This window comes from Octodon degus, unplaced genomic scaffold (assembly GCF_000260255.1).
Source record: "Octodon degus isolate 3935 unplaced genomic scaffold, OctDeg1.0 scaffold00021, whole genome shotgun sequence".
NCBI lineage: Eukaryota > Metazoa > Chordata > Mammalia > Rodentia > Octodontidae > Octodon > Octodon degus.
In genome coordinates, this window is record NW_004524597.1 from 583,489 (window position 1) to 598,853 (window position 15,365).

General features: G+C 49.6%; 1 protein-coding gene across 9 annotated transcripts in view; it reads right to left on the minus strand.

Annotated features, from left to right (window-relative positions):
* The window catches only part of Clec16a (C-type lectin domain containing 16A), a 235,044-nt gene that overhangs the window by 11,675 nt on the left and 208,004 nt on the right, over positions 1 to 15,365 (minus strand). For all 9 annotated transcript variants that reach the window (XM_023711467.1, XM_023711470.1, XM_023711465.1 and 6 more), the window contains one exon: positions 1,106 to 1,264. In XM_023711467.1, coding sequence (XP_023567235.1) covers positions 1,106 to 1,264 — 159 coding nt within the window. The remainder of the gene's footprint in view (positions 1 to 1,105; positions 1,265 to 15,365) is intronic.

Here is a 15,365-nt window from a genome sequence, read left to right on the forward strand (position 1 = left end):
ACTCTAGATAGGACTTCACAGGGACAATGAAGAACACCAAGGGTCCTCAGGTGGGGGCACTGGCGGGAGTGACAGGCATCCTTAGACTTGGGGTGGCGCTTGGGGCTGGGATGAGGAACAGACAACTGGCTGGAGCCATCCAACCTGCTCCTGCCTGAGCCCTGCAGCTCTGGCTGAATTTTGGGGCCTTGTCCACCAAACAGGCCTGGTGTCTACTCCCAGGATCTTACACAGCAGAGCCAGCACTCACGTTGTATGGCTCATGGCAACTGAGGATGAGGTTGTGGGGGCGGTAGGGCTGGGGTGTCACTTGCACTTCCTGCTCCAGGCTGACTCCAGGGGCTCATGAATTTTCTCTGTGCTGTGTCTGAACTGGTTTAAGGTAAAGGACAGTAAAATGCAACTTCCACATGCCCAAAACATTACAGAGGGTGGCAGGATGTACCCGAGTATGACGACTGTACCACACTGAACATTTAAAGAGCAGACGGACCAGGTATGGTGGCACTCGCCTGCAATCCCAGCACTCAGGAGGCTGAGGCAGGAGAATCTCTGTGAATCTGAGGCCAGCCTTGACTACATAGTGAGTTCAAGGTTAGTATGAACTGTTTAGAGAAGGTCCTATCTCAAAAAAAACTACAGGTAGGGCAAGGAGACTAGTATGTGGGGTGGGAGGACTAGAAGGGACTCCATACTTTTCACGGAATCAAGCAATAGCCTCCAGGACACCCCTCTTTTTTTTTTGTGGAACGGGGATTGAACTCAGGCCCTTGTACTTGGCTGGCAAGTGCTTATTCTATTGAGCCGTCTCCCCGGCCCTAGGCCATTCCTCTTGAGGACACCTATGGCTCTGGTGGTAATGACAGCTGGGCTTAGCCAGGATACCTGTCACCTATCCCTTCAGCTCTGCGGGCAGGGGAGGCCTTACAGTGGAACAGCCTTTGCCAAGGAGCTAAGCCAGCTGTAGGCAACACCTTGGAGGGTTCGCGGAACACTGCATGGGGTGGCAGCATCCATTACACACCATAACAAGGAGAAGCAGTGGTCACCGCAGTTAAGGAGGTGAGGGGCAGGAGCCCCTGCCTCTGAGTCGCTTGGCCAATACCTGCTGGGCTCTGGGCTGCGGAGGGTGTGGAAGATGAGCCCCCTGAGTCCCAGTGGCTGGTGCTCCCGCTGCCGCTGGGGCTCCCGCTGGCAGAAGGTGGTGATGGTGATGGCAGGGACGCTGAGCTGTGCTGGTTTATGCACTGGGCCACGGCAAAGCCTGCAAGACAATAGCACGTGAGCAAGTAGAAGAAAACTGGCAGGACCAGACAGTGCCCTGAGGCTAGACGGGGCCTGTGTCAAGGTGGCCTCAGCAGCCTGCTCCAGAGTCTTGGCTCATCCCTGCTGTGAGCTGGCCTGGCTGGGGACTGACCTGGACACAGGTGGAGCTGTGTCAGGGAAGAGTGTGCAGCCACCAGCACGCTGAGCGCAGGGCTCTGGCCCAAGAGTCCCGAGTGCCTGGTATTGCCTCAGCGGGGCTGTGCTCTGGGAGGGGGCACACAGCCTTGGGAACTCTGGGCTGCTGGCAATGCACACAGAGGGGCTGAGAACCCTAAGGGCAGAACCCCAGGGCTTCTGGTGGTGTGCCCACATTCTGCCTAAGGGAGAGCCCTGGACTCTCCTTGCCAGACACCAGCTCTGCCCTTGTAGATTGATGGGGGATCAGGTGGGGAGCAACCAAAGCTCTGCCCAAGGGCTGCCCATGACAGATCCCAACGTGGTGATGCATACCTGTCACTCCAGCCCTGGAGAGGCTGAGGCAGGAGGACTGCTGTGAGCTCAAAGAGTTCGAGACCAACCTGAGCTACGTGAGTTCAAGGCTAGCCTGACTTCATGATGAGACCCTGCCTTAAAAAACAAAAACAAATAAGAGCTGCCCCTGACAATGGTCCTCAGAGCCACTCTGTGACTTGGAGGTTCTGCAGTCTATGGCCACATGGGGAGGGGACATGTCCATGTTCTTGGAGACACTCAGACATGGATGGTGGAAGTACCGGGCATGTGGACTTGTTTGCTGTGTCTGAGTCTATTTCCCAGCTGAGGGCATTGTCACAAGTTCTCATGCTGACCCTCTGCGCACAGCACACCTGGCATAGGCAGGGTGCGTGCCTAACGCTCAATTAACCTGTGCTTTGTGGCGAATCTCAGCCTTTTTTCCAGGATCCATGCTTTCTTAAAGACTATTCAAGACCTCTGCCCTTTACACTCTGCTGCTCCAAAGACAGTAACTTCCAATTTTATCCACCAAGTCCATTAAAACTTTCACGGAGCAAACACCTCATCAGTAATTTCAGGAGCCCATACAACCCAAGGGCTTCCTGCTGCAGCTCCAGGAGCTAGGCAGGACCCTGGCGCTGGTGTTCTATGACCACGGCCTTTGACCCATAATTCTGAAGCTGCACTAACATAAGGGATGGGGAGCAAACTGTCCTCATAACAGAGGGGGGGACCTGACCTCCTGGCATTCTGTCTTGCTACTCCAAGGGACACCCGGAGCCACAGCAGCCCTAGCCCTCACCTGTGTCCCTGTGCAGCTTGTGCAGCCCACCTTCCAGCTGACACGTCTCCCAGGAGGTCCTCCAGCTTCCAGGCCCCTCTTTCTCAGACTCAGGAAGGTGGCAGAACGTTGAGCACAGATGAGTAGCTGCCCTAGCGACTGCATGCCCTCTATGCCTAAAATGGCCTGCAAAGTCTAAAATATTGCACCTCCTAGTGCTAACAGAAGCAGTGCTGAGCCCAGTGTAGGTGATTCTTTTTTTTTTTGGCAGTACTGGGAATGATCCTTTGCACTGGGCTGCATCCCCAGCCTTTTTTATTTTCAGACAGGATCTTCTAAGTCACTAAGTTGCCCAGGCTGGGCTTAAATTTGAGATCCTTCTGCTTTAGCCTCCAAGTGTGTTGGGACCACAGGCGTGTGGCCCCATGCCCAGCTGGAAGCCAGGATTTTAACTCTCACCTGTTTACCTACCAGCTAAGAGGCCCAGACAAGCCCGTGCAACTCGCTTAGTCTCTTGTTTTCTCTCAGCAGATGGGACTCACTGCCTTTCACTTTACTCTTTAGTACTCAGTGGCCACCAAGGAGGGGCTATTTGTACTGTTTGTGATGAGCTATTTTTGCTACTGATCAGCTCCTTAAACATCAGGGGCCCTACTGATATCCCTAGCCAGGCTCCAGAGGCCACATCGCCTGGGTTGACATGGATGAAGCCTGTGTTTCCTGGCATTGTGTGTAATTTCAATCTTGGGCTCTGTGTGGTAGAAGATGCTTCCTACCCTTTTCTACCGCAGAGGTCTGCTTATAGAGGGAGTGGCAGGGTCACTTGGGGTGGGGGAGCCTCAGGAGGAGGCATTATATGATAGACTGTGTGTGGTGGGAGAGAGATCCCATCAGAGGAACCATGGCAAGCATCTGGCAAATCCAAACAATGCTCAGGAAAATTCCTTGGGGACAATCAGCCACAGGCTTATAGAACAAGTTTTATAGCTGCTTACTTCTTAATCACTTAAAGTGGTAAACCCCGAGTTACAAGCTGTTTACTTGCCTTGAAAATGAATTACTCCTTAACAAATCAACGTGTCAGGAGGCTTTTCCCCAGCCGCTTATTTATCAGAGGCTCAGGCATGGGGCCTGCACAGTGCCATAAGAGTTGGGATTATTCCCTGTATGCCTCAGGGAAAGAATGACACAGCTGTGACCTGGGTGGTCACACATCTCTTCTGAGGACGCAGGTCTGGGAAGTGCTTGTTTATGACCACAGTGTCATCTACCTGTTTGTGCATCAGGAATGAGGTATGTGGGGAGCAGGCAAGACAGGAAAATTGCAGTCAAGATCCTAATGTTAAATCCCTAGGGAGAAGGGGGTGGGGAGGAGAGGAAGAGGGAGAGAGAAAGAAAAAGCCTTTCATCTAGGGAATGGGCTGGGGTCAAGCCATACACTGTAATCAAATTTGTATGTAATGATAATTAAATAGAAAAACATGCTAATCTCTGTCTCATGCAGGGTCTAACTGAGCAGAGGCAAGGGATGTACCTGTCCCTCCCTGCTGCTACTGAAGCCCCCAGTGTCCTTCCATTCTCCCTGAGCAGTACAGCCAGTTTTTCTTTCAGCTGAATGTCCAGATCCCACCCGTGCAGTTTCAAGGGGTTCTTTCCCCTTGAAATCGAGGCAGCAACCACTGTGAGAGACTGTTGGCCCTATCAGAGGGACAAGAGGCATCAGAGGTCATCTCTGGAGGAAAGCCTTGGCCTGTTTCTTGTTCCATTGCAGCGAGGCGGTTCTGGGCGAACTGGCTGCCGCAGCGGTGCTAGAGGCTTTCTGGGCCTGCATCAAACCCACGCAGTCCGCCAAGTCCTTGCAAACACACAGACAAACAAGCCAGAGATCATAGGCGATGGGCCTCCCAGAGATCTTCTCACCAGATAAGTCTTGGCTTTCCCTGGTGTGACTCAAGAGCAGCCCCTGTGAAATGTATATCAAGGGTCACACGGACATGCCGACCCTCCACTCGCTCTGTGTCTAGGAGTCTCTCCAGCAGAACCATGGTAGGCAGATCCACATGCAGAGCTAGTGCTGTCTGGTGCGCTGGCAAGTAGGGCAGGGTGCTAAGACAGGAGCTGTGTCCCGCAACAGGGAAAGACAGATGTGCCCGATGCAGCCAGATGATGAAACCCTTTGATGCTGACAAGAATGCTAGCCGAGAGGAAGAGTAAGTGTCAAGGGAAATGCTCACGATGTAACAAGTGAGGTTAGAAAATCATGTCGCATGTGTTCCTGTTGAAAAAAATTCAGGCCATTCCTTGGCCCTTGTGCATGGCAGCTCTCTCCTCTTGGAGATGTGGGGCTCCTAGTAACGACAGAACAAGGTGCCTTATTGAAGTGGGCTTTCTTTTTCTGCACTTGTCTGAATTTTGTAAGATTTCTACTACGAATATTAGTTTCGTTTTTAGGTGATATTGGAGATAGGACCCAGAAACTCTGCATGCTGAACAAGACCTCTCCACTGAGCCATACCCCCAGCCTTGAGTATCATTTTAAAACCGAAATAAGTGGATGTGGGAGGAAATGCACACTGGCCAGGGGCTGGACAATCAAGCCTGGCCAATCTGCCCCAGCATCTGTACTGTTTTCTAAGTTCTCTCCTCTGGGATCCCCAGGACTACCCCCTCCCACAGGGCCAGGCATGATGTTTCAGGGGCAGGCAGGCCCAAACGGGTGGTGAACCTCATGGTCCACCTTCCAGGAGCGTGCACTGGCAGGCTGGGGTCTTCCTGTCACCCTCTGGCCCCGTTCTGCCAGTTATTCTGGGAAGATGAAGGAATGAGCAATTCCCTGGCATCTATCAAGCACAAAAAATACTACAAACAGCTTAGTCTTCTACTTTAGGCTACCTGACAGAGGGAGCACTGGGTGTGGACTCACAGCTCAGATTTGAGCCCAAATTCTACCTGGACTGGCTTTGAGACCTTGGATAAGCCCCTTCTTCACCCTCAGCCTACTCATCTGCTTTTGCGGCTAAGAACCAGGTGATCACATGAGTCAGGATCCAGAGCTGCAATGGGGTCTGGGGAACTGCACACCTGTTTGCTTTGGTAATGTCATGTCTGTTGGTATCTTTATTGTAGGCAGCAGCATTTGTACATGGCGATTTTTTTGTACATTTTTGTTTTTTTAGACTATGTAGCACAGGCTGGTCTCAAACTCATGGCAATCCTCCTGGCTCAGCCTCTTAATTGCTGGGATTATAGGATTTTACACACAAATCTGAATTTCTGGTTCTTTAGAAAATGAAAAGATCAAGATCCAAGCTGGGTGTCATGGTAGACACCTGTCATTCCAGTGCTCTGGCAGGCTGAGGCAGGAGGATGAAAAGTTTGAGCCTGGCCCAGGCAACTTAGCAACTTATGGAGACCCCATCTCAAAATAAAAATATAAAAAAAGGGCTGAGGCTGAAGTTCAGTACAGAAGCACTGGGTTTAATCCCCAGTACTGAGAAAAGGCAGAACAAACCAAGATCTAACATGAGGCAGGTCTGGGGGCTCCCTCCAGGCTACATTTGGAGCTCAGCAGAACTCTTCTTCCCCTCCTGCCCTCTCTGTCCATGCTGCGGGCAGTCCTAATTCCTCCCTGTTTTAACCTTACCTTCTTGGTCACATCTAGGGCTTTGGGAAGGTTCTAACCCCCAGAGACCACCCCAACTAGGTCCCTCTTAGAGCCTGGAGCAAAGGAAGCCACCTGCCTCTTGCAGCCTAGGCTGGTCTTCAGACCCTGTGACAAGGACCACTGGCTTCCTTCCTTTGCTGGCCTGTTCCTCAGTCTAGAATTCCCTTTTGCCTTCTGTGTCACAAATTCTTCTCTATCCCTCAGGCTCCTCTCAAGCTTAGAGCCAGTTGCAGGCATTCCCACAGCAGGAGGCTAAGAGAATTTTCCTTTCCACTTGTGCCAGCAGTCTGCCCTGACCAGCCTGGAAGCATTGTCCATGGCTTGGAAACCAGCTTGTCCAGGTAGGGAACAGAAGCCAGACCTAGGTATTTCGGGCAACAAATATCAGTACTTTAGCAGTTGGAACCTGGAATCCCCTGGGGTCAGAGGGTTTTGCGTATGTTTCTGATATTGTCTGAAACACTGTCCTGGTACTCAGTCTCCCATCCATCCATTTGCAGTGGGATAGATACGGATCAGCATTTTGAGTTTTCCAGTAAGTTGTTTTTTAGAGGCTATATCCTTTTCCATTCTTCTTCTTGGAACATGAATATGATGGCTGGGACTCCAGCAGCCATCCTGCACTATGAGTATAAATCACACAGTAGGGATGACAGAGCAAAAAGGAGGAAGGAATGGACGTCCCTGAAGCCTCTGTAGCCCTTTACTATGTACATCCAGGCTTCTTTTACTTGAGAGGGAAATGAAGTTCTGTTTTGAGTTTCCATGTAGTTGAATCTAATCTGAATTGATAAAATTCACAGAAAAGCTGTGCTAATGCAAGGAAGTTAACTGACTGTCCTGGGTGCTAGGGACAGACTGGTGGGAGGAAAGTTGTCCTGAACCTGCTGGGGTTGGGGTCGTGGCATGGTGCGAGGCAGAGGAACAGGTAAGCCCTGAAACCTTGAGGAAATGCTGTCTCAGCACTTTCCTATGTGGCAAAATGGGTGCTTTCAGTGACATTGAGGGAAGGGACCAAGTTTCTGCCTGGGTTCACACAGGTCACAGAACTTACAAGGCCAGGACTTGGAAGCAGTGGGGACCACAGGGCACTCAGGAGGGAAGGGCCTGGCTGTGCGCAGGCCGGGGAATGGGATGCAGGCATGCTAGCCAAAGTTCCTGATGTCTTCATGACAGTGGGGAGGCCCTGTTGGCCTCTGCGCCTGGCCAGGTTTGTGTCCTCTGGCTCACTGTCATCACTCTGAGGCTACTGGGTCCAGGTCTGACTTGCAACTATTTCAGGGTGGGAGAGTTAAAAGCAACTGGAGCCCGTGGAATTCCCAGAGCTATGAAAACACTGAAGTGGCAGCGCCTGCTGGCTTGGGAGTCAATCCAAGGACTCCCTGTGGAGATGGCCCTATAGATGCTCCCACACCCACTGCTTCCAGAGGAGCTGGGCCACTTAAGTCTTAAAACCACAGTGAATACCAGAAAGACCAAACATTGAGCGCCCTAAAACAACATTCAGCAGTGAAAGATGATGCCAAGCGCAGTGACAGTAGGAAGACTCCAGCTGGGGGAGGTCTGCCGCCCTGGGACTGAGCTCCAAGGGACTCCCCATTCACTGGAAGGTTTCTGCCACCTTAACCCTGTGGAGCAAGTCCCCAGGAGCAGAAGACAAATCTTCCTGGTGGGAAGAGACTCCTCCTGTGAAGATCATACCCATGGCAGACTTTGCCTCTAACTGGTGAAACCTCCATGATTGGGAATGCAAAACAAGTGCTCTTGCTGACAGGGGGCCTGGCCAGGAAGGGGCTTCCCTGCTGGGTAATGCAAGCGAACTGAGGAATGGCAGAGGCTGACAAGCTGGCTGGCCTCCTACTGTGCTGGGTTTTCCCTCATTTGACAATGACCTGGACACTGAGAAACACTTTTGTCCTGTCAGTAAAACAGCCAGCGTGTGGGACCTGGGATCACCACTTCTAGGACAAGGAGACCGTAGGGGCTGATGGAGAGGGACGCAAGCCGGAATGTGCCTCTCTCCTGAGTGTGGGCATGAGAACAAGGCCTGAGGGCAGCCAAGAATTCCAGCTCTTAAGAGAAGCTGGGTATCTGGATATCTATGGGACACCTCCTAAGTGCTTATGTGTATACCCTAACTCAAGAGGGCTTTTTTCCTCCTTTTTGTAGCATTGGCAACAGCTTCCATTCTTTGTGCATGTCAAGTATGCATGCTATCACTGAAATCATCTAAAAAGTATAATCATACACTTTTTAAAAAGTGAGAAACAGATAACCCCAGGCAAGCCAGAGTGACATGTCAGCATCAACCTCTGCACTGGGTCAAGATGGGGTCTCCAGCTTCTGTGAGCCCTCCAGTCCCCTTACCAGAGTGGCACCCAAGCCCGAGGTGTACATCAAAGACATCTCAGGTATGTGTGCTTCAGGGAAGCCCACTGTCTCACTGACCTCTTAGGGAAAAACTCTAAGCCTTGGAGCTGCTCAACCTGACAAAAGCCTGCCCTGCTCCAGGCTTGCTCCAGGCTGGAAAGCACAGGGTAAACCTGCTAAGAGCTCATCAGAAGCAGCCCAGCATGTAGACGTGAGTGAGGACCAGGGGGCACGGGCTCCCTCAGCTCACTGGTCATTAGCACATTCATCCTGCGCTGCAGCTCAAGTTTCTGGTGATGCATTGTTCATATTTTCTCACCACCCTTTGAGATGCTGGGAAACAGTAAAAAAATCAATTGGCCCTGTGACCTTGCACACAAACCAAAGACAGTGAATGTGGCCGTGGCCTCGGTCCTCCCTTGCTGGTTTCTTTCTCAGCTCTGCCCTTTCACCTCCTACAGCAGTTTTCTAGGACCCCTGGGCAAGAGAGGAGGACTGGGATTGTAATAGAGCCACAAGAACCCGGCTTGCTGGTGGCTCTGCACAGATGCCCCTTATGAGATTTACGGTAATGCAGTTTCTCACATGCATCTGCCCCAAGAGGTGGCCTTGGAGCCTACTCCTTGGCAGGATGACAGTGATACTGGGGGTGGGAATGCCCGGAGCCACTGTGTAGGGGCCACCCAGGAAAAGCCACTTTAGGACAGTGTCACCAACACTTATTCAGAGATTATCAGGACCCAGAGTTCAGACTTAAGTCCAACGGTGGCACAACCACAGGACAAGGCCTGTGCGCTTGCCTGAAACTCCTCTTAGAAACTGACACTAAAATGAAGGAATCTACTGACATGTGGGTTGGGTCTCCATGACCATACTGTGGGGCAGGGGCACTTCTGGGATTTCCCTGTAGTCTCTTCACTCTCTGCCATGATGCTGAGGTTTGAGTGGCAGACAAAAGACTGGTTATTTGCAAAAAGGCCCTTCTTATAGTCCCTCTTTAGTGAGTTCAAAACAATTTACTGTAAAATTGGGCTTCAAGGGGCATCTAAGGGCTTCTCCCTAAGTGCTGATTTCTGATTTTCTTCCTGTGTCCTAGAACTAAAGAAGCCACTTCCTGTTCAAGGGGCAAATGTGTCAACCAAGGACCCAGGGAAGAGGACAGTTCTCAGATTGGATGGCTAATCCAGGCTGCCATCACCATGGGTTGTTTCCTGAACCTCTCTAAAGGTGATCCCTGGATCAGTGACTAGCTGTGCCTCAAAGTGTATACAGACGTCTTTATTTATGATTGGTTTTAATGGGATAACATGTCCGTCATATAAAAATGGCAGGGAACTTGCAGAATCTTTTAGCCTATTGCTGTTTCCATGGGAAAATCCTCTTGGATTCTAAGGACTACACTTGAAAACCTGCAGAAAAGAAAAAATGATCTTTCAGTATCCCACTTTTTCTCTGTGCCATGTCATCCTAACTATGCTCTTAGAAAGGTCTCTGTTTTTGGGCAAGGGTCTGCCAGTGTGGACTGCTGCCCGTGGGAGAGATCCTAGTGTTCCTATGTGTCTGGGCTGTGTGGACGGCAGGAATGCCTGTGCCTGTAGGTATGGGTGCTGCCTTGGAAATGAGCACTTTCCCAACTCCACAGGGCTGGCTGGCATGTTGGGAGGATGGGGAACCAGCTCTCTGAGTCTCACACCGTGGTATAAGCTGGCTTTGGATTTTTAAAACATAAGGTTGCCAAGTCTTGGGCTTCACTCCCAAGATCCCCAGGCCCTCACTTGCCCAGCCCTGCCCTCTTCCAATGGCATTACCGCCTGTACATTAGTAAGCAAAGAGCTCCACAGCAGTCTCTCAGCTTCAGCACTGTAAGGCTCAGCAGTGGCCGTCGTGGCTGCCCATCTACTGAGGCAGCAAATGGGGCTGAAAGAGTAGTGAGAAGGAAGTGGTCAGACAGCACTCCAGGGGCTCCTGGCGTGGGGATCTGCGGGATGGGGCAGGGTTGGACATGTTCAGCTATGGCACTGCTCACCAAGGACTGCCCTGGGCCAGGTATTGCCAGCTTACCCAGAAAATTTCTCATTCCAGTGTTTCTGATCTGCCCCTCAGGCCAGAGGCCAGACTGGATATATCTGATGCTGACACATGTGCTTGCGCTGTACATTCTACAAGGTGGCAGTATATGAGGGTGCCAGGGAATGAGCTCTGGCCCTCCACAAAAGTAGAATTAACACATACTTAATACCCTCCCAAAACAGGGAGCTGTGTACCCAAGTTCTGTTTTATTTGCTCGCATTTGTCAGGACTTGGGTTTATAGAGTGAGTGGTTAACTTCTGCAGTTAAGCCACGCCCCATGCCTGGGTTAGGCCACAGTGACAGATGATGACGTTCTACTACATATCAGCTACAAAAAGAACCGAAGATACTATCTGCAACTACGCGGGTCAGATAGAATCAGGGAGTGGGTGATGAGCCACACGAAGGTCGAGATGCATATCAACCCAAGAAAGCTTCAAAGCCCGTAACTGAGGCTGTTCGAGTGGACAGGACTCAAGGCAATTTTTCTCTCCCAGACCTGTGGGACTCAATCAATCAGACTGTTGCACCTTCACCTTCTATTATCTTTAAGGGAGAAAACCTGGGAAGAGCAAAAACTTGGCTTTGGGCCTCAGCTTCCTCTCTAGGTACAGGATACAGGAGACAGAAGAGTATCCAGAGGCCAACCCACACCTGTGGGCATTTCACTGTTTACCCCTGAGTCCATCTCTTCTTTGGTGTGGAGTGACTATACCTCTCCAGGCTTGTGGGGAGTAAAACCTAATATGGTCCATATGTTCTGGTCACATTCACCATTTTGGTATTTGGAACTAATTAACGGGCTTGAAACTTGGGCCTAAAGAGGCAAACCCCAAGGTTTTTAATTTTTATAAATGATTTTGTTTCTTGTACTTTAGGGAAGGGTCTACAGGGTGCTCAGGATCTCACTACTAGATTGGACTCGTAGTGATCCGCCTGTTTACAGCCTCCTAAGAGCTAGGATTATAGACTTGCGCCACCACGCCCAGTCTCAATTGCCATCTCAGCGTGCCCGGGGGGCGGGGCCTGCACAGCAGGCCATAGGATAGAACCCTTGGCCCCTGAGCCTGCTTGCAGGCGCTTTAATTCACTGAGCTAGTTGGCCAACTCTGTAAATGATTTTAGACATAGGGATATATGCCAGAGGAAATGGCTCAGCTCTTGAGAAAATGACGCCACACAAAGCAAAAATCTGCTATGTCACCTGCTATGACAGGAGGTTTTAGTAAGGTGAGACATGACAACACTTTCCTAAATACCCTGAAATATCTAAGTTTAAAGGAATTATATGAAAAACATTTGATGAGAAAATGGAGTTATTATTTTTCACTTAGATTCTTAAAACATTAAACTATGCTGCATTAAAGATACCCATGACTATCTTGCTTGTATTTTGTTGATCAAGAGCTGGATATGTTATGTTGAACTATGAAAGTACTAGAATTCAACCAACTTGACCTATAAAAAAAGCCACTTCATTCCGTTCAGCCTGCCAAAAATAGAGAACAATCACAGTGCAGGGGCGGGAGGAAACAGTCAACTATGTATTCAAACAACTGGCTTTCCCAGGTTCTCCACTTCCCTTTGCCCCCTTGTGATCAGTGTGTGTGTGTGTGTGTGTGTGTGTGTGTGTGTGTGTGTACACGTATTTGTGCACACACAATTTCTCTCCTCAGTTTAGATTCATCTTTTTATTTCCAAAAATTGGAAGCTTCAACAAATGCTTGAAAGTAACTGTGGGCCTTGAGGGGAGGTATGTGACTTTGACAGAAAGCTCAAAAGAAAGTGGCTTACAAGGGGCTTCTCAGACAGGCTATGGTTTGATCTACTTTCTCTTTGTGCTTTCCTGCAAATGGTTGCAACATTAAAATCACCCTGGCTACTGTGTGCATTTGTAGTTTTGACTTATTTTTTTAGTATGATTAATATTTCATCATAAAAGTATTGATTTCCTTTAACTAAGAGACTTAAAGTTTGCTGCATCCTTAAGCATGATTTTATTATGTCTTCGGCCAAATGTTTTTTCCTCCCCCCTAAAAAAAAGAATGCTTTTTCCTTTTGTATAATGTGTCAAAAAGAACAAAAGAAATTGACTCTCAGAATTCTGCATTATACACTACTTTTAAGGAACATATCTAGTATGTATACTTGGATAGATATTTCTTAAATGTGTCTGTATATTTGTTAAATGTTTATAGACTATTAGAGATAAGCACCAATGCACAGTACTTATATAAAGACATGAGTAAGACAGCTCCAAGAAAAACAAATCTAGGGGAAATTAAGACAATTCTGGACAGGAACTCAAAGGTTATAAATTTCTGGAATTTATAAAAATCTTAGTTTCCATGTTGTCATCTTTCCCTTATGAAGAGCAACAGAAAAGAAGAGGAATCTGGTTGGTGTTGGAATGGGACTGCCCAGAATGCCACAGTTTTTCTCTACCTAAAGTAGGGCATCAGATGCCAGTGGCAGACTTGGACGTGCTCAGTTTTACAGAATCCATCCAGGAAGCGGGCGGAGGGCAATAACTGGCAAAATGATCTGAGCGCTCTGAAATGTTTAAATATTGAACATCCTTTCTTGTTCCTCCCCATTTATTATTAACTTGGACCCACATCACTATGTACATGGCCTTCATTTCTTCCTAAGAATTGGAGCCACAGTGGCCAATGCTCATGGGTTGACGAGGTCGGGGGTGAAGTGGGGATCTGGGTTTCTTTCATACCCTCACTGGAAATCCTTTACGGTCAGACCCATGTTCTTAGAGTCATAAATTCCTGGAAATGTCTCAGCCTTTCAATGACCCCTGGCTCTGAATGCAGATGATTAGTGCCCCAAATATTGACAGACTGGACTTTCTTCCCCTTCCCAACAAGGGAGCAGTGTCAGAGGAAGGCCATGTAAAAGATGCCGTCACCATCAGAGGTGGTGGAAACATCATTAGGACATTAGGTGCTTTATTGTTTGGGAACATGGTGGTTCTCCAGCATGGCCCAGGTAAAACAGTGCTCAGGGTGCCAAGTGAGGGGAAATGTGCTCTGGTGTTTTTTAAAACCCCAGTCACCAGATGTCCTCTGCTCAGTTACTAGACAGTAGAAGGGGCTGGCAATGGCCCTGTTCTGACATGTGAAACCCATCAGGTGTCAGCCACCCAGGCCAGCCGCCAAGGAGACTCGGAGCCTTGCCTGCATGATTTCTCCTGAAGAGAAACCCGTGGGATAAGAAAAACACAGCTAAGATCTTTCCAGAAGACAAAGCAGCACCTTTTCTTAGGGACAATGAGAGTGGAGGTGCCCATCCTTCTGGCCCCTGCAGATACCTGCTGACCTCCTGCTAGCAGGGCAGACTGGTAACCAGTGCTCATTTTTCCTGGGCTTTTATCTGTTCAAGTGAAATTGTCCCAAATGACCAGCTGAAGGTTTCCACTTTCCTTTAAAAGGCAGCACTACATTTGAGATCGATGTTTTCCCCTGAAACATGGGCTAAATTTATCTTTCCTTGCATCCTGCTCTCTGCTTTGTGCACTGAGCTCTTGCCTGCTGAGTTAGGCGTCTGCAGGCCAGTGCTGCTCCCAGCTGGAGGACTCTGCTCCCAGCCCTGTCGTTTGCCTTTGCTCTCACACACACCACACAAGCCCTCTGCCTTTCTGTGTGCCTGTGTGTGATCCCTCAGTGCCTCATTCTCTAAAGGCCCAACCTGGCAATTAAGCCCTGGCTTCCCAAGTTCTTTTCTCCAAGATTCTGGCTCTCAGGATCCACCCTAAAAATCCACTAGGTCGACTTGCTTTGAAGGCTCTGGAGAACCCCTTCCCTGGCCAAGCTCACCCCCAAAGTAGGCAGGTGTGCATTATCTGACTGCCTTCTGCAGCAGCTGGGATCATGCAGGCCACAGTGTGCTTTAGACTGAACTAAATCAGAGAACTTCTCCTAGTCGTGCTTGGCAAGTCGCCCTGTGAGTGAAATTTTACCGATTGATTTAATGCCTGATTCCCAGAGGACCCAGTATTTCTGAAATCTCTATTTGTCCATGTGGTTGCAGGAGAACATGCCCGAAACAGACACTGTGAGCTATGGTTTCTATTTTGCTATTAACCTGTAGACTCTTTTTTTCTTTTTGGCAGGAATGAGAAATGGAATGAAAACGTGGCGTGATGGAAAGCCTGCCTGTGCCCGTGGCGGCGGGAGCACACACATTATCAGAGCCCTTTGCCTTGGAGCAGCCAGCTAGGCAGCACTGCCACAGAGCAGGTGAGGGGGATCACAGCACCCATGTGGGGCGGGGGGACACCCTGCTCTGCTTTCTGGGAAGCCTTAAATACAGGTATTCTCTGTGACCCTAAGGAATGGTTTCTAGAGGAGAAAGCATGAACTAGGGTTTCTGTGTAGGGATGACCATTCCAGCACGAGGCAAAATGCAGTAAAGAAAACTTAGTAAATTCTGGCTAACCCAGACAGTTATGGGTTGTGTCCCCTCCCCAGATTCTGACTAGGGGCTCTTGTCCCTAGTATTTCAGAATGTGGGCTGAGTTGCACACAGTGTCCTTGTGTAGGTGGAATTCTTTAGGATGGGGCCATCAGGGTGGGTCCAAATTCCACACAACTCAATCTTGTAAAAAGTGGAGATGTGGACACGGAGACATGTGCAAGGAGAACACACATGAGGACAGAGGCAGAGGCTGAGTGGTGTCCTACCAGCCATGTTCCACAGGCTGCGGC